The sequence below is a fragment of the Cyprinus carpio genome, chromosome B18, assembly GCF_018340385.1.
Source record: "Cyprinus carpio isolate SPL01 chromosome B18, ASM1834038v1, whole genome shotgun sequence".
In the NCBI taxonomy this organism is placed as follows: domain Eukaryota; kingdom Metazoa; phylum Chordata; class Actinopteri; order Cypriniformes; family Cyprinidae; genus Cyprinus; species Cyprinus carpio.
In genome coordinates this window covers 27318652-27344162 of record NC_056614.1, presented here as the reverse complement: position 1 = coordinate 27344162, position 25511 = coordinate 27318652, and the positions used below count along the sequence as shown (strand labels likewise).

The 25511-nt window shown below is 39.1% G+C and overlaps 2 protein-coding genes across 2 annotated transcripts in view; both read left to right on the top strand.

Annotated features, from left to right (window-relative positions):
* LOC109050793 (P2Y purinoceptor 3-like) lies at positions 1-7280 on the top strand. Its single transcript, XM_019068367.2, has 2 exons — positions 1-157; positions 5709-7280. The coding sequence occupies exon 2, from the start codon at positions 5732-5734 to the stop codon at positions 6707-6709; it is 978 nt and encodes a 325-aa protein (XP_018923912.1). The 5' UTR covers positions 1-157; positions 5709-5731; the 3' UTR covers positions 6710-7280.
* A 3203-nt stretch (positions 7281-10483) lies between these two features.
* Positions 10484-25511, top strand: part of LOC109109461 (rho guanine nucleotide exchange factor 17) — a 77920-nt gene continuing 62892 nt past the window's right edge. Inside the window, 2 exon segments of the mRNA XM_042744647.1 lie at positions 10484-11847; positions 12088-15578. Coding sequence (XP_042600581.1) covers positions 11316-11847; positions 12088-15578 — 4023 coding nt within the window. The 5' untranslated portion in view covers positions 10484-11315.

Sequence of the window (25511 nt, the reverse complement as noted above, 5' to 3'; positions counted from 1 at the left end):
TTTCGATGACTCGCAAGTGCAGAAAGAAGAAGAGAGCAATGCAGAGTAATTCGCTACTTCTGTTTTCTTCGTTTCTCTGAGGAGATTCACTTTTACTTCGCAGACAGAGTTGTTTCTGGTGTTCAACAGGGGAAATAACGAAAGAGTGGACGCAAAGGTAAGTTTAGGAAGCAATAGCCTACGATATTAAAATCAAGTGGCATGAAATGATTATTTGCATCAGTTGTTTATCCCATTATGGGCACGCATAGTGATGTTTAGTTACTTATGCATGTACTAGATACTAATAAATAATACTAATTCCTAATCCAGGTTTTGTTCTTGAAATATATGTTTCTTTCCTGTCATGGTTTTACAAAATTAATAATAGCCTACAAAACTGCACTAGTGCTACAAATAAATATATAACAGCGAAACATTAAAGAAACTGATATAACAAATCTTTGCAATAACTCATAACTAATTATAATGTCTAACACCTTTTACCTTTTTGGTTGGTATATTCATAATTCAGATTTTGATGTTAAAATCAAAAACGAATTCAAAAACATGGTCTTGATCATTTTGTAAAATATAGATTTTAAAAGACAAAGCCTTTTATGTTCACATTTCAACTATGTGCTGCTGTGAAATCTTTTATTAATTTATTGATTGATTTAGTAAATATTTGATTCATTGATTGATATACAGTTTCAGCTCCACACCATCTGTCACGTTCATTTATTTTGTACAATAATGCAGTGTTGTAAATCACAGTCTCTGTGTCTAAAAAAAGTATCATTCTGTCCTGATTGATATTAACAGCCTTAGAAACAGCTCTGTGGAACTATGATTTCACAGAATTGCTGGAATCCACTGTAAGTCATTGTTTGCAGTGCAGATTCCAGTAGGTTAGTGATGCTCTAGTGAATAGCTTCTGTGCTCTATACGTCTTTTATGTGCATGTAGTGTGGGAAGAAATGTGTTTAGAAAAGAAAACATTCCAAGAGGTTGTTAATCCAGGTCAGAATTTACAATAGCCTCCTTTTTTTATTCTTTTACCTTCCTAAATTCATCACAATGACAGCCAGTGGCGCCAAGGGGCGGTTTGAGCCCTCAACAGAGAGAAAACACAAGCCAAACGCTAGGAAAAGATAAAAGAGAACAATGTCCCACTCAGAAACATGACTTTCCTGGCCAAAATGGCAAATTTCCTGCTGTTATCAGTTTGTTGTAATATGTGCAATTGTGCGATAGAAATGTCACCACTTGATGTTGCTTGGAAGCAAACCCATGCTCTACTGTGCTATTTTTGCACCTGACTAATATGATGAATGCTTGCAAGGTGAATGACCCTCTTACCACCATCTGCTTCCATTTCCATGCCCACAAACTGACACCATGTCACTCGTTTATGCTGTATAACCTTAGTTAATTTGCCTTGGGTGCTGTGCTGTCACAATGCAAGTATTCAAAATCGAAATGTCAAATATGGCTTCAAGACCTGACAGGATTTTTTTCCATTTTTAACACCAACAGTGTTTTGTTTGCTTAGCATATAAAGAATGCCTTGTGACAAATTTCCCAGAAAAAGGTGTGGAAGTGGGTGTTTGGAAAAGGGCAAATGCCATGAACGTGAACCCATAATGCTCTCTTTCTATAGTTCTATATAATTCTATAATACTATCACTTTAATCTGTCTGAAATTTGCGTAAGAGCTCGTCATGTGGAGTAACTGCTAAATTAAGACTCTTGCAGTTTCAGGTTGCTGCTCTCTCATACGTTCTGTCACCACCCCTGCAGATATTTGCACAAGTGTCACAAGAAATATATGTAGTCACACTAAATCTAATCTCCATATTCAACACTCTTGACTCAAACAAGTCCTGATTGGGGTTTCTTGAGTTTTAGCAAGCAGACAGCTGACATATATCACTGTTTGCTTAAATCAACAGCCATAACCACCACTCCCTGTCCGTTCCACTCCATGAAGCTCCGCCGTCTCAGTCAACATTGTTACATTAATGCATTCAAGATGCAGGTAACATTCTACCATAAATATGACAAACTGCAGCTGTGGTCTTAGACACAGTTAGTTCCTATTTTTGACCGAGAGTCTATGACTTCATGCAAGAACTCAAATAACCCTGAGGCAGAATAGAAGAATGAGGCTTTTCCAGACACCATTTTTCTAGACCTTTATTTTTGACTTAGCAGAGTCTAATGCAACCATCGATGCTGAGTTGGAGATTTGTGCTAATCTACAATCTTTAAATCAACCACTCTTACCAATCTAGAAATGGCATGTCGACAGCACCTTCAACATCATGGCAGCAGCATAAAAAACACCTAGAACACTCTGGCAGTGGCATAGCAACGCCCTGGCAACCACCCACAACACTCTGGCAACACCCACAATGCCAGAATAACACCATAACAACCACAACTGCATAGCAATGCACTGACAACCACCCAAAACACTCTAGAAATGGCATATCAACACTATGGCAACAGCATAGCCACAACCTAGCAACAACCTAGAACACTCTTGCAACTGCACAGCGACACCCTAGCAACCACCTACAGTGCCCTAGAAATGGCATACCAACACTAAGGCAACACCTTCAACAGCATGGCCACACCCTAGCAACCACCTACAACCACATTTTACAAAATAAGGAAGTCAGCTTGTCCTTGTGGTATTCCAAAATAAAATCAAGATGAAATAAAAATATAATATACTATAATAGAAATATAAATGATATATAATACAAATATTACATATAATATAAATATAAAATAATATAAAACATAAATATATAAATAAAAACATAAATATAAATTGAACTTAAACATGTCAGAAAACCAAACTGACATTCCTCTCTTCCAGAACTCAGTGTTTTAGTTCAGTCCCACCCAAGGCTGGCCAGTTGTGTGTTCCTAAACCTGTCTAGACAAATCCAGCCTTCTGCTTTTTCTCCAGCCGTCTCTGAGATGAATGATGAAGAGCTGATGAGCTGGGCTGGGATAAGGAATCAGCAGAATCAGGCACTGATTTTGCTAGTCTGGTTGTGTGCATTCAGACAACTGCAAAAACCACTGGATTAACAGCATCTGCTAAATACTCACAGGTGTTAGTACTGGGCAGACACACACACACACACAAACACACACACACAGACTCTTCTCGTAAAACGGAATGTCTCATGTCTGTTGTTGCACAACACTTCTTGACGTCAAACGCTGTGATGAAAGACAAGAACACTAGGGGGAAAAGTCTTTAGTTCGTCTACTGCAGTGAAGCCTTCATTAATCATAGTGTAGATAAGCTCATAAAGATGAGGTATTATGCAATAAACACACATTTACTGATCGCATTACCTGCAATAATGTGTGTTGGTGGCATAACCGGAAATCAGGCTTTTACTTGAATGTGCCCTAATTGGGAATCGATCCAGACAGCAGGATTTTGTAAAAGATTTTATTGTGCATGCATACATAGACCTAAAATGATGCAATGTAAGGACACGCTCTGTGTGAATAGCTATAGAATTAATCTACCAAAGATTCAGATTAACATTGCCATTTTACTCTGTTATTATATATAGACTTGGACAAGTTTCTCTTTTTTTAGAGAAATATAATGAGGAATTGGACATAATAGTAAAGAACACATGAATGGAGACTTTGAGGAGTCTTTGTGGCCGTCCTTTATCACCGTTCTCGTGAATTTTTTGCCTTCTTTGATAGTAAGAATGGGGAACTTCATTTAAATATGAATCAACTCATTCAAACTGGCAACTGAAAGGAGTAAAAGAGGAATGTGAACTCTTTCTTTTCCTGTGTCTTTACCAAGCGTGTCACATGATTTGTGCCGCTTTACTATCTATTAAAAGTGCAATGAAATCTTTTGCAATTTTAATGTAACTCAGTGTGACCCTTTTTTTCAATTTGCGTAACAGTGTGACAAAGAAATTGCTTTATGAATGGTTCAAGAATGCTACATTTAGCTTTATTTAGTGTACAGTATCTTTTTATTTAAAGAAAACAAAGGTTTTTGTCTCTGAAAAATAGATGAAATAAAATGCTATCAGGATCATGAAAAACAGAAGTGTTGCAATTCCATTTGCTGCCACTAGTGGCACAGAAGTGACACACTTTGCATTTAGACGATCTGTCAGTTGGTGTAAATAATGGCTTGTTTAAGCCATTTCTGTTAATATGTTTGTTAAGTAGATAATATTTTACATTTTAAGGCCATTTTAGCAGATTATAACCTCAAGTCCAGTGCATCAAATCAACAATCAAATGCTTCTTTCCACTTCACATGCATTTGTTTACTAAGGATTCATAATTTTAAACCCCAAGTCTATATGATGTCCTCCACATCCCATCGTATGTTCTCACATCTTTACACAATAAACACACTGTGATGCTGAGCACAAGTGATGCTTTCCTGCCTTAAATTTTCTAATTGCATTTTATTATTGACACCAATTATAAATATAATTTTAATATTCTCATGTGAAAATCCAGTCATGTTTATATATTAAGCATCTGACTTGTGTCTTAACATTCAGTGTTATCCAACACCAGAGAATGTAGAGTAAAATATAGCAGTGAGTGCTTTCAGTCAGCGGGATGATTAATGAAGTTGCCCAGTGGCTCCTGAGAGTCTGGTAAACACAGTTAGTTCACTCACATATTTAATGTTTTAACTCTAATTGGGTTTGAAGAAGTTATATTTTCTCTCTAATTTGGTTTTTACTTACTATGTTTGGACTGTATAAATGGGTTTTGTGTGCACACGCTGAATTGATGTGCGGTTTGCAACATTTAGGGTTCCATCTGTTTAGTTCTGTTGGAAAGAAAAATCACTGTTGAGATCTTTTTAATGTCGTTCCAAACCCGTAAAAGCTCAGTTCGTCTTCAGAACACAATTTAAGATATTTTGGATGAAAAGCGGGAGGCCTGTGACTGTCCCATAGACTGCCAAGTAAATAACAGTGTCAAGGTCCATAAAAGGTATGAAGGTCGTCATCAGAATACTTCATCTGCCATCAGACGTGCAATCTGGGTTACATGAAGCGATGGGACACTTTTTGTAAACGAAGAAAACAAAAATAGCAATTTTATTCAACAATTCCTTTGTCAACGGTCTCCTCTGTGTCTCTCCATATCACCGTATGCTGCGTAGGCTCTTCTGTATCATCCGTGCCACAAGGATACTACGTTTTCTTTCAAATTAAAGCTAAATACACATAGAAACAGTGCATCCTTGTGGTGCGGATGAATGTGGATAAATGAAAAAAAAAAACTCTATCATCATTGTACATGGCAGTGATATTTTACTATCATTTAGGTACTAATGTAGTTTTTATTAGTATTTAGAACCTTTCTAAATATATGTTCTGTTTTCATTTTAGTTGATGTAATTTTTGTTTTTTTTAATGTTTGCATAGTTTTGAGTGATTTTTATTTCAGTTTTAGTTTGTTATTTATAATATATCAAGTTAAACTAAATGAAAATGAAAAGTTTATTTTATTTTAGTTAGCATTCATTTTATTTCAAGTAATGATTTTTTTAATGTTTCTAGTTTTTAGTTAACTGTAATAATCCTGGTGCGTAGACAAGCACCATAAATAATGCTAACAAGATTAAGTACAAGATTATCTATGCATCTCTTTATGTAAGACTGCACTGATGCATAAACGTTTCTGTTTTTCAGAATGCGAGGCAATATTTGTTAAGATGGCATCTCTTAACCATTCCACCTCCATTCTGCCTTCCTGCACCTACAAGGAGGACTTCAAGCGCTTCCTGCTCCCGTCCGTCTACAGCCTGGTCTTCATCTTTGGACTGCCGCTCAACTTCATCATCATCCTGCGGATATGGGGCTCCCGGCGCGCTCTAACGCGGACCAATATCTACATGCTGAATCTAGCGGTGGCAGACTTCCTGTACGTCTGTTCCCTTCCGCTTCTCATATACAACTACGCCAGTGAAGACTATTGGCCATTCGGAGACTTCACCTGCCGCTTGGTTCGCTTCCAGTTCTACAGCAACCTGCACGGAAGCATCTTCTTCCTCACCTGCATCAGCTCCCAGCGCTACATGGGCATCTGCCATCCGCTGACGGTGTGGCCCAGACAAGGCGGACGCAGGCTGGCATGGTTGGTCTGCGCTGGCGTCTGGGTGGCCGTCGCCGTTCTCTGTGCTCCAACGTTTGAGTTCGCTGCCACCGGCATCCAGCGCAACCGCACGGTGTGCTACGACCTCAGTGTTCCAGAGCGCTCCACAGCGTACTTCCCATACGGCATTACTTTGACCTGTCTGGGCTTCGTCGTGCCCTTTCTAGTGATCGTAGTGCTGTACTGCAAAATGGCACGGGTTCTCTGGCAGGTTGGTGAAGCCCAACAAGCTGTGGCCATAGAGAGGAAGAATAAAGCTGTGAGGATGATTATCATTGTGATGCTGGTGTTCGCCATCAGCTTCTTGCCTTTCCATATGACAAAGACACTCTACCTGCTGGTGAGGACCTTTCCCACGGCCCCCTGCGAACTGAGGAATTTGCTGTCTGTGGTCTACAAATGCACCAGACCCTTCGCCAGCATGAACAGCGTTCTGGACCCCATTCTGTTCTACTTCACCCAGCCGCAGTACAGACGCAGCACCAGGAGTCTGCTGCTCAAGATCACCTCGCTCAAAGACAAGGTTGACAAAACCTGACTGGAGCACACCTGCTTGGGTCAAAAATAACTGTGTTAAGCAAGACACTACAATCACAGCCATTGTTTTGTTTTGTTTTCTCCACTAGACATATTTGAGATTTTATAGGCTAAGGTTTACAAATTAGTACCTTTTGAAAGGGTACCACTGTAGTGACAGTTTTGTCAAGTCAAGTCACCTTTATTTATATAGTGCTTTTAACAGTACAGAGTTTTTAACAAGACAGTTTTGTAAATTTATTTGTGAGAGTGTAGTGAAAAAATACATCCAAAATAGACATTTAAAGGTGCAGTAAGCAATTTCTCACTAAAAGAAAACAGACATGCCCCTAACCAAAATAATCACACCCCTGTTTTGATAGCTCCGCCCCCAATTCTTTAACATGCTTTGCAACACAGGCACCTCCCCCAATCATTAGTGGACACGCCCCTTGCTGCTGATTGGCTACAAGTGTGTTCTGGTGTTCTGACTGATCCACTTTCAACAGCCTTTTCTTTTTCGGAAATCGCTTAATGCATCTTTAAGTGTTTATTTTGACACTATTTCAGTTACAGTACATATCTATAAAAGCTCTTTTCTCAAAATGATTTAGGATTTTCATACACTAATCCAAAACTCTCCACTTCAGCAGTACTTACATCACACTAAAGATTTTTAGAAGGGTTTGTTCAAGGGTTATTATAGTTAACTACAACTGAAACCATAAATTTTTTCATACTTGAAATATAAAAACTGCTAACTGAAATAAAGGAAAAATAAAATTTTATTATAAAAAAAAAACATTTTATTTAAGCTGATTGTCAAGACAGCATTTCTCATTTTTGTTTAATTAGTGTGAAGTATTAAAATGACTAAAACCAAATAATATATAAAAACTATATGAACATTTCAAAAAATACTAATAAAACAAAAACAACAAAATTGTTGAAAACAGCAAAATATGCAACAACAAAAAAAAAAAAAACAAAAAATAAAAAATATAAAAATCTAATTTAGAATACTTACAAACACTATAAAGGTATATCAATGATACTGAATTAACACTGGTTTATTAATATCATATAATTTATATGACATTTTATTTTCTGAAAACATGATGAAAATATTTTTTTCCTGGCTGTTGACAGTATTTAGTTGTTGGTGGAGGGATAAAAAGAAATATCCAAAAATACCCTCTCTAAAAAATATGCCAACAAAATGATACAAGAATTTTGAGCCTGGTTTTATTCAATACTGAGATTTCTATTCTGGAAATGTACAGAATTTAGTGCATTTTAAATTAGATAATGCTTTGTAATACAAAATGTAAAGTCTTAATGTACTGTGATTAGTTAATTAGGAAAGTATGGTGATATCTGTTAGTTAAACATTTACCCTGTAGTGTCTACTCTTAGTAGGCTGTGTGTATGTTAAAACTAAAAAAAGTCAATATTTAAATACAAAACGTCCAATGCATTAACTACCTGTACTGTGAATATTGTACATAATGGTTGAAGGTAGTCATTCTTATAGACTGAATCAGTGTTACAAAAATGCATTTATGATGACTGGAACTTTCATACCTCACACTATGGACATTTGACCTTGACCTTTGATTCATCAAAGAATCCTGAAAAAAAAATGTATCACAGTTTCCACAAATATATGGAAGCAACACAACATTTTCAACATTGATAAAAATCAGAAATGTTTATTGAGAAATGTTTTAAAATTCAGCCTTGTATCACAGGAATAAATTACATTTTAAAATGAATAGAAAAGAGTTATTTGAAATCACAATATTACTGTTTTTGCTATTTTGAGCGAATAAATGCAGCCTTGGTGAGCGGAAGCATACTGTATATGCGTGATATTTAGGATAAATAGGTGCACTGAGACAGTGATGTGTGAAATTATGGATGAGAGATAGAGATGAATGAAAGAATTTGGAATGGAAAGAATAACACCATCTGTTTAACATACTGCATCTGCTGCACATTATCTGTAGGTCATTATCAGATGTTTGATGGTATAATAACATTTTGTACAGCTCAACATACTTATGATGGAACATCTTGTCCTATTAGAGAAGGATCTTGTGTTAACAACACAGACCTCGCGTACAAAGACATATTAGTACTGCCTGTACTGTCATTGTGCCAACATGACCAAAAACTACAAATAGAAATGGCTGGGTTTACAGTATGGTAAAATAAATAATGTTGCATTGTTGTGAGTGTGAATGTATTTTAGTCATTTGGCCAGTATTATCTTTGTGAGTTTTTAAATATGAATGAGTTTCACCCTAATGTATCTAATTGGAGAAGAGCCTTTTTCTTCAATCTGCATGAACATGAAGCAATCTAAGTTCAGAGTGAAATATAACATACTATATACTGCACTGTAAATACTGTATACTACACCTTGCTTTTAATTTGTTTGTGAAATTGCATGCATTATGCAGTGATAAACGTGCCAAACAGATACATTGTTGTTATGCAACCTTTCCATGTTGCATTATTAATTCAGCAAGTGGCATTCAGTTATCATTAAATAAAACCTTTTTTTTCTTAAATGCTATTTTGCATTTTGAAATCCGGTTTTGTGCATAATTAAATAATGGCTGTTTTTTGGCAAATATAGTAGATCATTTTGGTATTCCATACATACAAACAAGCTTTATACAGTATAGAAATAGTCGTAGTACTGTGCTATTTTAAGCATACTCTACATACTGCTAACTTATAATGTTAACTTGTGAGCAAATTAAACTTGCCTTAACGTAACGAGCATTAGAGTGGTTGACTCTGTGAACTGCCAGTAGGTGGCGTACTTGACCAACAAGTTTTGTTGTTAAAGCGGACGTGCTTTTTCCACATTAAACTGACCATTCGCTTCCTGCTTCAGCGCTAATGGTTAAACATTATTTGAGCATTCACATAAAGAGAGTTTTAAATAATTAAACAATATATGACATGCAACCTATGGGCAAAATTCATCATTGTGCCCATATAATAATGAAAACATCTGTGTTTCTAATGTAGTATGTGCATACAAGATCTTTTTTAAGCATACTAGTTATTGAATGCTTGTCAGTCACTGTGCAAAGAAAATGTTTGTCAGTGAATGTTTGCTTTTGTTTAAACATCAAACTGTTTGTGTAAGTAATCTGTAGAATCTGTTGTTGTATAAACAAGTATAATATTAACTAATGCTATTCAAATCTATATCCTCAATGAGGTTTTTGTGGATGTTTTTTTGTTTTGCTTTTAAATGTGAAAAGTTGATTTGTCTAGTTGAATTGTGTCCACTGTGTTCTTATCCTGGTTTGTTGTTGGTCCAATAAAGATGAATCAATAAACTTAATTTCCATTTCCTTCATGTTTCTTATACTTTAGCTAACATTCAGGTCCAAGAAAGAACTACAGTAGACTCAAAAAGTACATCTGAACATGTATAAATGTCATTGTATTACATAAAAAATACCAATCCACACATCTGAATTAAAATCATGGCAGAGATTTTATTGGAACTAACTAAAAAAGTATATATATATATATATATATATATATATATATATATATATATATATATATATATATATATATATATATATATATATATATATATATATTTAAAATTGTGCTTTAAAATAATAATGACACTTGGCTTGATATTTTATTTGCTATTTGATGAAATTACATTCATACAGTCAACTTTAGATAAGAGTAAATAAGAACATGGCCACTAGAGAGCACTTTAGACATGCAACTAAAAGGCAAGACAGACGAAAAAGAAGAAAAGAGAGAGAAAAAAAAGAAGCCTTCGAAACAAAGGACTGCAAAAGTTTTTCCTGTAAAGCCAGTTCATGGAGACCATGCAGACAAGCAGAGCTTTTGGTTAAAGAGGCAAAAGAGTTATGTCTGAGCTTCCCCAAAGTTCAGCAAAGAAAATGATGATGATAATTTGTTCAAAAGTTTCCTACTCTGTGTTTACAAACGGACTCATACCGTCAGCATTATCTGCTGTCTCACATCAGAAAGAGGAAAAGCTGGATCCCCCCTCGTATTCCCCAGGGGTCTCTCTCTCTAACCCCGACCCCATGTTTTAGTCCCGCCCTCAATCCAAGCAACTATCTACATGTAAAAAGCCACAAGTCACGGAAACCCTTAATTGTGCCAAAATAAGGCTGAGCGCACTTATTCAAGCTGGAAATAAAGGATGCTTCTGAAGAAAGACAGTCGGACAAGGAAATGGGATTTACTTTGGAAAATGTACATTATTCAAACGTTGCTCTAGTGTGTGTTGGGCTGAAACACTTGGGAGTTTTCATCTCAAACTTTGAGCTCTTTCCAAATGCATGGATGGACACTAAGAGAAGCAAACATGCGCAAAGTTCCGGGGATATAACTCTGTTTTCGTAAACAATCTCATCTGTTGTTCCTGAATTTTTTGTCCTCCTCTTCGGAAAACACTGCCAAGCAAATTTTGTGGTTAAATGGGGGCATTGTAAGTTGTTTTCAGGGGGGTAAAGGCAACCACGGAAAACGAAGGAGAAGAAAAGAGGACTATTTATCAATGAACTGAGAGAATAGTAAGAAAGACAAGTGGGAGGACAGGCATCGCAATGGCTGAAAGGGAGATTGAAAGAAAAGGGCCTGCTCACAGAAGCGTCTCTTTCAAAAAGTTGGAGAGTTGGAGTGCAAAGCGCAGATCACTTGGAGAGGATTTGGATAGGTGCGGTGCCCTTCCCCCAGACGCCGTAGAGCCCAGCGCGCAGCCATCACAAGCGACGCACGCTGTTACTGTATCCAGAAAAGTTTCCAAAATCTCAGCGGCCAGCCTCTCGACCGCAGACCTCAAGAAAGCCTCTCATGGAATATCTCCATCGGTTCGTCAGCTCTCTGAGAAGTTCAGTTCGAGCACAGGCGGGACACAGAGCTCATTAGTCAACACTGGAAGCGTTGAAAACACAAAAAGTATCGAAGATTCGTCTTTGAGCGAGAGTGGCTGCTTATCCAAGGAGTTCTCGGAGTCTGCGACGGAGAAACTTAAGGACAGTAACAGATATTGCTCGGCTCACGAGTCTGTGTCAGGGTCGGATTCGGACAGAGGAGATAAACACAGGCTCCTGAAAACTCTGGGTGTCACAAGCACAGGTAAGATACATTGTTTTGAAATCACTAGCACTCAACAATTCGTCTGCCATAAACAAAGACACTTTCTATAACGCGTCTGCTCAAGCTTATGTACTAATTTGGCTTGTACTTTAAAGTTAGCGTAGTGTACTGTATTTAGTGTACTGACAACTTGCTTGTGATGTTTTTGAACGTCGATTTAGATCAGTGTGTCTGCTTAATGAATACATGTAAGTTAACATAACAATGTTTTTGTTTTAGGGAGCCCAACATGCAAATCTCATCGCTATCACCCTTCCTATGGAGAGACATCTATTCATATTGATGCAAACTGGCCAAGCGTTTCTAAGATTAGAGAATTATTTGGGGATGGACGCAGAAAGCAACATCGGTCAACTTCAGATGCTGATGACTTGAAATCTGCATGTCAAAACTTCCAGCATTTCGACGCTAAAGAGGGCTTCTCAACTCCAGACAAAAGTGACAAACAGTTCCCCCACCAGCCAAGGGGAGCCTGGCAAGACACAAACTGCTCTCATCATGACAACAGTACATTGTCAATCCCTAACCTCCATACTTTAGCTGCTGAAAGCCATTCCTTTGAGTTTTTTAATTGTGATTCTCCTCCTGCACCCCCACCGCGCAGTAGAACGACCACTTTGCCCCTCAGGTCTCACCGTTGGCAGCTGCAGGAGCAGAGACAGAGGGCAGAGCAGCCACAGCCACTGGATAGCTCGCATTCCTCACATAACTCCTCCCAACCACAGACAGGGCCCTCCGTGGAACTAGCCGGCACTGGGAGAAGACTGAGCTCTGGAGAAGAGGACGAGAAGTTCAGAGAACGGACAGGCAATCGTTTCCCACAAAACAAGTATGGCATCAGGGTTAAGTTGAGAGGAAGGTCTTCAGGCAGTGAGGAGGACAGCCCTGCTGCAGCGCTAGCACACCACAACAAGGACGTAAGACGTCGCTCGCTAAGGAAAAAGAAGAAAAGCAATTGCAGCAGAGGCAATGAAGAGTCAGATGACAGTGACAACCAACCTGTAATGATGGAGCCGTGTGATTCTCAAACGGTGGGCCGCAGGATTGAGGGTTTCCGTTCTAGGGGTTGTTATACGGACATGCCATGGGCACGAGACAGCACATCGCAACGATCCCATGTGACTAAGGACAGCTTTAGGCACCTATATAGAAATTTCGAGGGGTCAGTCAGAACTAGCCCTGTTCCTCAGGTGTCGCGGGTTTCAAAAGTCACCATACCCTCATTTGCATCCAGTCCATTGGGGTCAAGAAGTAATAGCAGGTATTCTAGCACAGAGGCGTTAAAAGAAGAGGATCAGCCAGCCAACATTCACAGCTATGGCAGGGCTTCATCAGCTGTTCTGAGTAAAACATACCATGGCAATGCCACAGTGTACCGCTCGCCTAGTTTTGGCCATGGAGATAACTTTTCTCGCGGCCCAGTTCGAGCTCACCCTAAGCTTGTGACCAGCTTAAGCCCAGCAGAATATAAAAAAAGCAGTACAGACAACAGGGTATTCAGCCCCTCCTTAAATAATGAGAAAGACAGGAACAGGATCTCTATATCCAACCCTGACATTGCCTCTGAAACTTTATCACTTCTTAGCTACCTTAAGACCGATCTATCTGAGTTGAGAATGAAGAAAAAGGGACAGGATGACGAGGACAGTCTTAACTCTGATCAAGGCACATCTGTGTACAGAATGGGCTCCAGGACAAATAGGCCGCACCATGGACGTCCTTCCCTGAAGGATCTCACTGCTACTTTGAGGAGGGCAAAGTCTTTCTCTTACTCTGAGAAGCCAGCAGGGCAGCAATATTATGGTAGTGGGCCAAGTTTAAGGAGTTCCTCCGAGCAACGGCTAGACTCTGAAGATAGTGGCGAGCAGGTGTTGATTGCTGACAGGGAGGTGGAGAGCGACGACTGTAGATGTACCTATGGTTACGACGAGCCAATGCCTACCCCTCTACAAGATCGCTACGTACAGGAAGCCAGACAGGTGATAAGAGACATTTGTCAGATGGGTGAAAGTAAGGATGATGATTATGAGGAAGACTGTTTCAAGACAAAAAGCAGTGATGCTAAAATAGACACTGAAAAAGCAGATAAGGCAAAGCAGGAGGTGAGGAGACTTGAACACTCTGATTTTAGTGGGTGTAAGGAAGGGGAGGCTGATGGAAAAAGTGGAAAATGTTTACAGAAGGGAAATTCAGAGGAGAACGTGTTCTGTGATAAGTCACTGGATGAACTCTCCGGCCATGAATCTAGCCTGACAGATGAAGGAATTGTCACAGAGCCAGAGACTGGCTCATATGGGGGGATATCCTGTGGTAAAGACTTGCTGGGTCAGACTCCCACCGTTTGGAATCAGTCAGGGTTGTACGAAGAGCAGTTGCCTGATACAACACCAGAGGAATCTCTTTCATCTCAAGTTCCGTCTGTTAAGATGGAGTATGAGGGAGTAGCCATAGGAGGAGACATTAGCAGCAGTAAAAATGTAAACCAGGGGGCCTTGGAGGCTCCGTCTACTCCTAGTGCTATTCGTAGGCGAAGGAAATTCTCCTCAGCTGGAAACAACGGCTCAGACTCCAGCAGTAACGGAGAGTCTAATGGTGAGTCTGCATTCCGTTCCTTGAGTGATCCTATGCCTCATAGACGTCGGTCAGATGCAGAGGATGGCGGAAAGAGCTTCTCCATGGACAGCAACCTGCTTGGTTCACTCTCTCTAAGTTCTAAGGTGGGTGTTGGTGTGGAGACTTCTGCAGCAGATCTTTCTGAATATACAGGCAGTGCTGCCAGTGACCTTTCCGTGTGTAGCGACAGCCTAAGAGATTACAGTACTGTGATTCAGAGCATTGTTTGTGAACCTGGCGCAATGGACAATCTTATTGATGAGAAGGCGAATGGCAAGGCTGTGAAGAAAAAGAGCTTTAGCGACCCCAGCAGACGTGGAGAACTGGCAGATACTGTCCTAGAATTTCAAAAGCATCCCAGCGAGCCAATTAGTGAACTAGAACAATCCATAGCACCTTCCAGCAGTGAGCCCATCTTATCCGAGCAAAGAGACGAGCTTTGGGCGCTCAATAGCGAACAACGACCTTATTGTCCAAGCAGAAGTTCTCATTCTCAATCTGAGCATGTTTTGCCCTCCCACCTTGGTCATAATGGAGAAACAAAAGCCCCAGGTGAGCCCTCATTTCCTTTTGACCCTAAGCTAGCTCAGGTTTTGTCTCCTCGCACCAGTCGCAGAAGCCCCAAGAAACGCACAAACCGCTTTACCCATCAGTTGTCTTGTGATGACGGGGATCACTTAGATGAACAAGGTGACGAGCAGTCTTCTGCATCCATCCTCCCCCAGCTTCCAGCCTCAAAAGTCAAACCCAAACACGTGCGTCATGCCAGTGAACCTGCCACATTTGTGCCCATTATTCCTTCACATGCCCACATCTCCCAGGACATCCACAGGTCTAGCCATGTCGGAGAGTCTTCAACACCCAACAGAACAGTCCCGGGGGAGGAAACTCCATCATTAGAGGACGTCACTGAGCAATACATCTTGACCTTGAACTCTCCAGAGTGCCCGGCAGAGACCCCAGGAGCTACTGGTGGGGTTATTCTGGACAGCACCACTTCCACACCTTCAGTTCCTACCACCATTGCTGAGCCAAAACTAGAGAGGAAGTCCAGTGAGGAACTTTCCACTGCCTCTCTGAAGGCCAAGCCGAGAGTGGTGAGTGTTGTGTTTTCTTCTCTATTTTGGTTATTTACATGTTTTTGAATTGTTTGTTTATGGCAAGTTATGACGTAAATGCTTGCAAATATATTTCTGTAAACTGTATTGGGTGTAGCCTTTTGCTTTATAATCATGGGTGATAACTTGTGAGCAAAGCAAGATGAAGTGTTTTTTGCATATTTTATGAGACCTCTATGCGGGTGTTCTGGACTGAATTATATTGCGGCTAAAACTGATGTATTGCTCTAAAAAGAACTTGGATGAGAGTTTCAAGGCCTTCAGCTTGAGTGGGTATGCATGTGCAAAATTATGAATTTATTTGTGCAGCGTTTGACATGTTGTTACCTCAGGTTGTTGTGCAGCTGAATTTATAGCTCCCGACTTTGTTTTTGTCTCTGATGGAAGGAGCAGAACAATGTTTCTTAGAATTATGAATATAAAAATGGAAATATTTTGCCCACAGCAGGTTCAGGTCATGTTGTTCTTCTTTTCCTTAGCCTACCTTCCTTTTGGTCCAATGCCTGTAGAGAGAGAGAGAGAGAGAGTGTGTGTGTGTGTGTGTGTGTGTGTGTGTGTGTGTGTGTGTGTGTACACTTATGTGTGTTTCTCCCACTGTCTGCCGCAAATGTTCCTTTGTTTACTCGCCTCTATGAAAAGTCAGAATATTCTGGCATTTTTAACTGGCATATTTTGAAGGGAATGCTTTATCTCTTTGTGTATTTATATAATGGTTTATCCGTTGTATAGAAAGTTAGAAAAGACTAAAGTAACCTTCAGAAAAAGGCTTGTGTTACCAAACTGACCTTAGGGATAAATACCTTTCAAATACTTAAAATTTAGGAGTGTTGTGCTTGGTAGTGTATGTCCGAGGGCCGTGATGTTTTCCAAAGTCTTGCATACTCTCAATGATGGATTAGTTCTCTGTATGGCTTTGGTAAGCCCTCTGTAGCATGGTTGGTCTGTCTCAGACACTGGGTTTGGTCATAGTTTCTCTCAGTCCACCTTTTATGGTGCTGTATTTTCCTGAGATTTTGTCTGTGCCAGCTTGTCCTTTCAGTATTGTGGTCCACTTAGGACTCTGTTTGGAGCCGCCTGATATTGGCTGATTATATAAAGGGTGCAGATGAGTTTGAGTAACATTCTGTTGGCCAAATTCCTTTTTTTCTTTTTAATTCTTCTTTTTTCCTCGCAAGGGTCATTATCATGTTCACATTGGGGAAATGTTTGCATGGCCTTGTCATTCAGCCTGGATTATGCAGTCTAATTTGAGCCCATCATTGACAGAGTCTTGGAGACTCACGCACACTTTTGACTCTCTTCTCAGGAACTTGCACTCATACATTTGTATTCTGGCTAATGAAAACACACAGTGTAAATAGAGCTAAACGTTCCTCCTCTTAAGCTGTTAGCTCCAGGCACATTTCCAGAGACTAATGCCTTCTTTATGACATGTGTAGGGCTGTTTGATGTTTCTTTCATGGTTTTTTTTCCTCCTTTCACTACAGTGTCCAAGGATTTTGTCTACAGAACATTTGTAAATCAATATAGTGGCCTCAAAAAGTATTTGTACACTTCAGTCACAGTTAAATATGTTTGAGCGTCATTGCATTATAACCAAGTGTGCTTATCTTTCCTTTTGAGAAATGCCGCTAATGCATTTTTAAGTGTCAAGTTACTTTTTGGGGTCAGCAGATTGTGATTTCTTTCAACTTATAAGCAGTTCTTCGCATGTGTTTGGTGGCATTCTATGTGATTTGGATAATCGGGTAATCACTAACCACGGTAATGGCATTTATTACGTAAAAGTTGAGACCAGGGTAATTATGTTGCCTGTATTACTGTAGTCATTCTTTAGTGAAAGAGGAGCAGGTGGACATCTGACAGTAGTGGGTTAATGAATATTGAGGCTTGGAGAGGTTCAGACCATAAACACAGGGTGTTATTACAGGGGCTGTGATGAGTGTGTGGAGATGGGTTAACAAAAAAAAGAAGGAAAAACACATGTGGACAGGCTCTCGGATTGAGCTCTTTGTGAGTAACCTGTGAAGATGTCTCAATGCTGCGGTAATGTGAAACGGTTCTTGGATATAGGAGGGTGAACACATTGTGCTCAGCTGTACAAAGACAAGCAAAAGAGCTGAGATAAAAGAACCTAACGAAAGCACAGCCTGATAAATAACCTCCATGTACAACACAAATGTGTGAGAGTTTGTGTTCATAATCAAACAATGGTGCCACACAGTAATGAAAAATCTAATCAAGTTGCTAATGGTCTTGATTAAACTCAATTTTTTCCTCATTTAAGTTCTACAGTGATACCCCTGCGAGAATCTATTTGGTCAGTCTTTAGAGGGTTTACGAGCAGAAATGTAAAGATTAATATGATCTGTATTTGATCTGAAAAGTCAACCAAATTGTCCATTTTGGAAGTACTTTTCTAGGTGGATGTATATCTGGTTATGCATTACTGATGTAGTTCCAGTGGCTGGAGTTTGCTCCATGTAAATAGTAATTTGTATGACGTTGAAAGATTGGATATAACATTGCACTGACAAAGTCAGTGAGTGATTCTGTCACACTGGACATAATAACACATTGTTTCTTGTGTAAACCAGTGCATATTGTAATGATGATCCTGAAGTGATGCCTTGCCCCACAGACTTCCACCGTAAATGCCTGGAAACACAAATTGATGGATACGAATTGATGGATAAATTGGAAATATTTTTGTGCTAATCAAACTTTTTCTATATCTTTAAAAGATTAAACAGAAAGCAAATGCAGACTTGCTTGAGAGCTTCAGAAGAGATCTCAAAGTCTCAAACTGTCCCGTAAGTCTGCAGTCAAAAGTTAGTGATCTCAAAATCTCAAACAATCTTATTGGCAATCAACATTTAATTTTTAGCTCTATGACCTCAGCTGGTCTGCAGGTCTTATCTGGTTAAGACACAGGGGCACTGCTTGTGTGTGTGTTTGAGTGTCTGTTGTGTGTGTGTTATAAGAGTCTCTGTTCCTTTATCAGTGCCAGTGCCGAGTGATCCTGCGCAGACAGGAAGCTGTTGTGGTTACTAATATGTTTGATGAGCTGCAGAGGCTGGAATGTGCTGCTCTGCTCGAGAGACTGTTTGGAAACAAAGTACCAGGCGTGAGACAGCGCACACACACACACTCCAGACGACTGTGTGCTGTGCTGTGTTTGCATGACTTGTCAAAGATTTGATGCTGTTCTGGCTGTAACTGCTGCTCCGTGTCTTTAGCAGGATTAAAGTCTCAGCTGGAATGAGGGCATGTGTTTGCTGTCTGCCTGCGATCAGATCGTCGTCTCAGAGGGGACACAGTCACGTCTGTGTCTTCCCCTCTAACCGAGAGTAATTCCCTATGTATGTTCAGTCAGACGCTTGTGAGTCAGTGTGTTTTAATGCAGCGTCTGGACATGTGGGAGATGTTTGGAGATTTCCTCACTCTTTAAACTTGCTTACAGAGTCACTGCTGCTGTTGTGAGTGATTCATCGGTTTGCCTGCTGAGGAAAAAATGGCTTTACCATGCTAAGCTGGTTTACTGGTTTAAGAGAACTGTTGACTGATTTCAGAGGGGTTTTCGACACTTTTCAGCAGATCACGCTGGAAGATCAGCTTGCTAACCATTTTAAACTAGCTAAGACCAACAACCATCTTAGGCGGGTTCATGTTTTTTTTCCCCAAAAAAACTAAAAAAATTCTAAAGAAAAATATATTTGTTTTGAATTTTTCTAATTCAAAATGTAGCCTAACGATTTTACCTGCCTTATTATTTTCTTAAGTAATCAAGTCTGTATGGGAGGCAAAATATTATTAAAGCATTATATTAAAGTGACATTAAAATATTTTCTTGTTACTGTTCGAGAAATAGTTTGAAACTGCTTTTATTTTTGCAGTTTTGTTTGTTGAAACTAGCAGTGCCAAAATTAATGTTGTTGCTAGGGTGTTGCAGGTGATTGGTAGGTGGTTGTTTAAATCATTAATACTAAGAGTGAATTTGCATTAACAAACCTAGTCTCGCGTTGCCAGGAATCCATGGCAGTCTTCATTGGCCAAGGCCCGCCCATGAGGCCATTTGACCAACATGTCAAACAACCAATCACAGTTCGTTTTGTACATCATCACATTTTGGGGCATGGAAATGTCGCCACAATTACAGACCAGTGTGTAAAACTCTCGGATGTATTTTAAAGATTCTATGCCGCTAACTTTAAATATTTCACATACTTTTGAAAATCCAGTGTTTAGTTGATCCTGATAAGCGCTCGTCGTCACAGTTGTAAACACTACGGCTTTCTTCTTTCGTGAGGGGGTTTGGCGTCACAGCGGCTTTGTTTCCAGGCGGAACGTTAAAGAAGGCGACACACACGTCTACCGGAATTCCTGTATAATTCAACCAATTCAATGGCGACTTCGAAGCTCCTGAAGTGCTTCCACTTTTGTGTGCCATATGCATCAGACGTTTAGCCAACGGTCCGTAGGTGTGACGTCTGAGGTTGAGACTATAACAAACCTAATATTATGCTATGATTAGCATGTCAGTGTTATTTATTTAGTAAGTATATCATATTTTAAAGTATTTATTTCTGTAATGAATTATTTTATTTATATATCTTCAGTTTTAATTTTAATTTCACTTTGAGTTTTAGCAGTTGTGTTGTTTGCTTTTGTCATTTTTATTAGTTTTTACTTATGTTTAGCTTTATTTTTGTTTTACTATTTGGGTATTTTAGTACTCATTTAATTTCAGTTTTCTGCCAAGGCAACATTTTTTATTTTATTTCAGCTTTATTTCACTTAACAATTTTTTTTATTTTTTAATGTTTTTAGTTAATAATCTACACTAGAGAAGGAAGAGTTTTCTTTCACCTCTCTCTCGCTCTCAGTTCTATGCTGGTTGTTGTTTTCATGGCCGTTTGCAGCAGTGAAGGAAAAGAAGGCCACATTCCTGGTGCCTGTTTAAATGAAAACAACAGGGAACAACTAGAGCCCCTTTTCTCTTCTCCTCCATGTTCCTGTGCTCTTTTCCACTCACTCGCTTCATTTACACTCAATCAGTCCTTTATTTTCTCCCTCTTTTCATTTCCAAGTATCACTTTTCTTTTCTTTTCACAGCCCTGCTGTCATCCATTACTCCCTCCTTCCCTCCCTGTCAGCGTACCTGATATCAGGGCTGAATCTCACTTCTGGAAGAACGACAAAAATGACTTCATCCCTCCACAATGTTCCTCAGCTCCTGAGCTGTCTGCAAATGGCTTTCAGAGGAGAAAGAGAAATGAACAGGATGAGGAGCTTTAAAGGGGTCATATGATGCTGCTAAAAAGAACATTATTTTGTGTATTTAGTGTAATGAAATGTGTTTATGCGGCTTCAGGTTAAAAAAAACACATTATTTTCCACATACTGTACATTATTGTTTCTCCTCTATGCCCCGCCTTCTGAAACGTGTCGATTTTCACAAGGCTCATCTCTCTGAAAAGCGAGGTGTGCTGTGTTTGGCCAAATCCATCAAGTGTGAGACGGAAATGTTACACCTCTTAACATATTGTGAAGCCTTGTCCAGCCGGAGAGATGAGAAAAAACATAAAACCCATTATATACATGATATAAACATGATTTCTAGTCGTGTCTTCTTTTGGAAGGCAAAAACAAAGTAGTTTCGCTTTCTCAATGAAACAGCGGCAAACACCGCGGCCTTGAGTGAGCTGAGACCAGAGGCCTAGAGTGAGCTGTGGCCAGCTTAAGTGAGCGGAGGCGGGCGGCTTGAGAACGGTGTGGCAGGTGGATTCTATGAAGGAGCATAACTTGGGCTTGCAGCAACCACATGTGAAGACCCCGGGCTGAATCCCGCTTCGTCCACAGTGAAAGACAATTCAGCAATCCACAGTGCAAAGTTGATGTATTTCCTCAGCGACCAGCACGGATTAGCCCCAGGTATGACAAAGCGGATATCGTCCTCTTTTGGAAGGCCAAACATAGTAGTTTCGCTTTCACAGTGAAACACACAGCGTCTATACGACATAGTGGTGGTGGAAACAACATTACTACAACAAGAATAAAAGTTACGCCTTCTTTCTTTGCGTGAACATCTGTGCGGTGTTATGCAAATCTTCCCACATACTGACGTAGAGGTGTGGGGGCGTGTTAGAACGAGCCGTTTCAGGGGCGTGGATGAGTGTTAACTTTTATAAAGAATATCTCTTTGGATTTTAGACTTTAGTCTTTGCAACTTCACAGATCTTCTTTATTCACCAAGAGCTTGTAACACTCCAAAGAGAAAGGAAAATTTGAAATTGCATCAAACATTACTGTTTGTAGTGATGTGCAATTAATTATATTACATTAATAATAATTCCCCTTGACCACTGGCTTGGAGGACCACCTTTATATATTTTCTGCCCCCCTTTTTTAAATCCCCAAATGCTTATTTACTGACCCTTCTGAACAAATCTGATTAATATATAATTTATAAATATAACAAATAAAATAGAACAAATATCATTTTTGCCATTTCATTTTTCAGATTTCTACTTCAAAATTTCATCTTTATTTAAGCGTATTACTTTGTATCTAGTTTGTTTAATAAATAGTGCAGAAAATTCTGAATGAAACTCAAATGTTTTTTCCCCCACATACAAACTTCCACGCACTTTACTTTTTAATAACTACCCATAATTCTGTCCCAGCAGAAGCATTCCCACAGGGGTCATGACCCTGGGTTGTGTCAGGTGATCATGGTGACCTGGACTCAGCTTCCTCTGTTATCAGGAATATTGACTCCGTTCCCTTTAGCTTCCTTAGTGTGACACATTTATGAGAGAAACTGGATATTCAGTGAAATAATGCTTGGTTTTATCTATTAGAATATGATTTAGACTGCACAGATGCCCATTATGTATTTTTCTTTCCTTAATGCATTCAAATATTAAGTTTCTTTTTATTAATTGATTAATCATGATTGAATATTTGAATCGTCCGACAGTCCTAATGTTATTTTTTTACTCATTATAAACTGTTGAGGTTAGATGCAAACCCAGATCCATCATCAGATGAGGCTTCTTTGGGTGTTCTCTGCTGTAGGTGGTCTCTGTAAACATGAGGGCACACGTTTTTAGAGTTAAACTCATGCAGGGATCGAATCTCACAGCAGATTAGTGGAAGCAGTCAGAGATGATGTTATGAAGTGTGTCTGTCAGTCTGATATGGAAGCTTGTTTCTGCCATGGGAGAAAAAAAGTTAATTAAGACTTTTTAACTCACATTTCTGGCTTTTTGTTGTCAATATAAACTCCAAATTGCAGAATATTAACTTGTCTTTTAAAAAGAAAAAAAAATGGAAAGAAAAACGTCTGTTTGCATCACAGCGTGTTTTGCTCCAAGTGTGACGGATGCTCAAGAATGCATGTCGTGTTCGTTTCTCAGGTGCTTTTGAATTCCTCGTGTCACCTCCTCCTCATGTGTCCATGTTTTTAGAGGTCACTTGTCATTTAACCACTGTAACTTCCAGTAAAACGAAGCTCAGGAGCAGATGAAGTGAAATGTTTCTCAGGGCCTCATGCGGATCAAACAGGTTCTTCATCTCAGTATCTCGTGTGTAACCGCAGTCTGAATTCAGACCTGTGTTATTTGTGAATTAGTGGTTTCTCTTGCATATTACATTTTTTGAAAATGTGGTTTTGTGTGCTGTTAACATTTATTATGCTACTTTCTAAAAGACAGTTGATATTCAGGGTTTATAGGGTTAAAGGTCACTTTATATTCACTAGTAAAGATTTGATGGCACTGACACTATCAAATGAGAACAAAACTTCGCAATTGATGAATTTTGCAACATCGATTTGAATCAAAATTAAACTGGCTTTAGCTGAATAACATTATTGCCTTCAGAAGACATGAACTGAACTTGACTTATAATTGATTAAATTAATTTATTAAAATATTTGATTATTACATTATATTTTTAAGATATACTTATTTTTTATTAAATGAGTGTATTAAAACAGGTTTTTAAAACCTTTAAATATTCAGCGAACTATAATAACTTGATCCATTTCTAAAGGATTTTCTGAAGGTAATGTGAGTGGTTCTTTTACATTTTTGACAATCCAATCAAACCTGATAGATAAGGTCAAGTCCCGCCTACATTATTTCCCACATTGCGGAAGATAAATGTGTTGCGAATGCTGTTTATGCTGTAATAGCAACAGTATGTGCCCCTCTCCAAACACGCACACAAATATGTTTTATCATACTTCTCTATTTATGAAAAGAGACATTTCAAACGTCCAGATTCATGTCTTTCTTGCTCTCTCTCTCTGTCTGTTTATGTGTTTCTCTTTTTTGTGTGGTCTGCTAAGTGCTCTTGGAGATTGATGGATTCTGAGTATCCATGCCTTCCATCACTAATAAAAAAATGACACACATTGATGTGTCTCCTAGACGGATCACTTATTTCTTCAACTTAAAAGTATTATGCAAGAATTCTGCCAGTATTATGCAAGAATTCTGCCAACTCGAGCAAACATCTTGCCAGTGGAACGCATAGGTACGAGTGGGTAAATTGAAAATTGTGGCATAAAAAGCAGAGAATGGGCTCGTCGTGTGTGTGTTTGGTTTTAAGTGGTAGGCTATGGAAGACAGCTTCAGTATGAGAACAGGGTCACAGAACGATGCAGTTCACCCTTTCCCATGGTACATCTGGCACAGCTCCAGTGTTTGTGTGTGTTGATTTCTTTATCTTCTGTGTAACCCTTCTGCATCACACTGATTTATGGAGATGAACTCAAGGCATGGAATAGATAGAGGACAAATGGAGAGAGTAAGAGAAACAGGAAAAGAAAAAGGGCAGTTTTAAATGCCTTTGGTTTGTCCTGTCATTAGTGGTGCTTATCTGTGGGATATTTTTTCCTGTTTTATCGTCTGGCAGGTGGAAATCATCCAGTAACACCCCTCCTCAACAAGCCTCATGGTTTAAGGTATCATTCTGTCCGTAGCGCAAACGAAGAGCTTGCCACAATTTCATACTTGAGGTTAGAGGTTTAGAACAAACCACCCAATCTGAAGTACGAGCACTAATAATAGTGATGTTTGCTTTAACAAGCGCCACTAATTATTATCGTTATGTCATTATATCAGCTTTCTTCTTTCTTTGTCCCTGGTGTTTTTGTGCGCTGTCAGTTATAACTTTGCTTTCTCTGTCTCTCATTATGATGGTACCACCCTCTGTAATTACAGTCCTCTGTTTGCTTATGCGGGAGAGAATGGTTTATCCTCATTCTGGGGTTCCTTAAAGAATCACTGCTGCCCGTCTAACATTTATATTGCTTTATTTCATGTCACTGGACTCCTGCGTGTGCGGTTATTAAAAAGCATATTTGTCTGTCATATTGGGCAACGGAGACAAAAGACATGATTTATGACTGTAGCTTTGGTTTTTTATGTATTTCAGTCCGCTATCTCCTCTATGTTGTGGTTCTCTTCTCTTTTTATAAACCCAGAATGCCGCAGCTGTCCGTGTGATGTGGGTAAGACATCCATATTTCATTTTATTTCACTCTGGATCAGTGTTCTCCACAAGTTTGGGCAACATGGAAAAGAACAGACGCTTTTGCATAAATTCTATTTAGAAAATCACAAATGTCTTTGTGGAATCTTCAGGAATGGAACAGTGTTATTTGTTTTAGTCACTGAAATGCAGTTTACATTGATACATTTTTGTGTTTTAATCTGACCTTAGTATAAATTAAAAGTAGTGCCCAGGATAAACACAACCGATTATCATGTGGCTTTTTAAGATATTTATGTCATGATTTTGACAGGTTTTTTTTTTTTTTTTTTTTTTTTGAGAGAGAGAGAGATAAACCTTTTATTGCGCAAGGATGCATTAAATTGATCAAAAGTGACAGGAAAGACA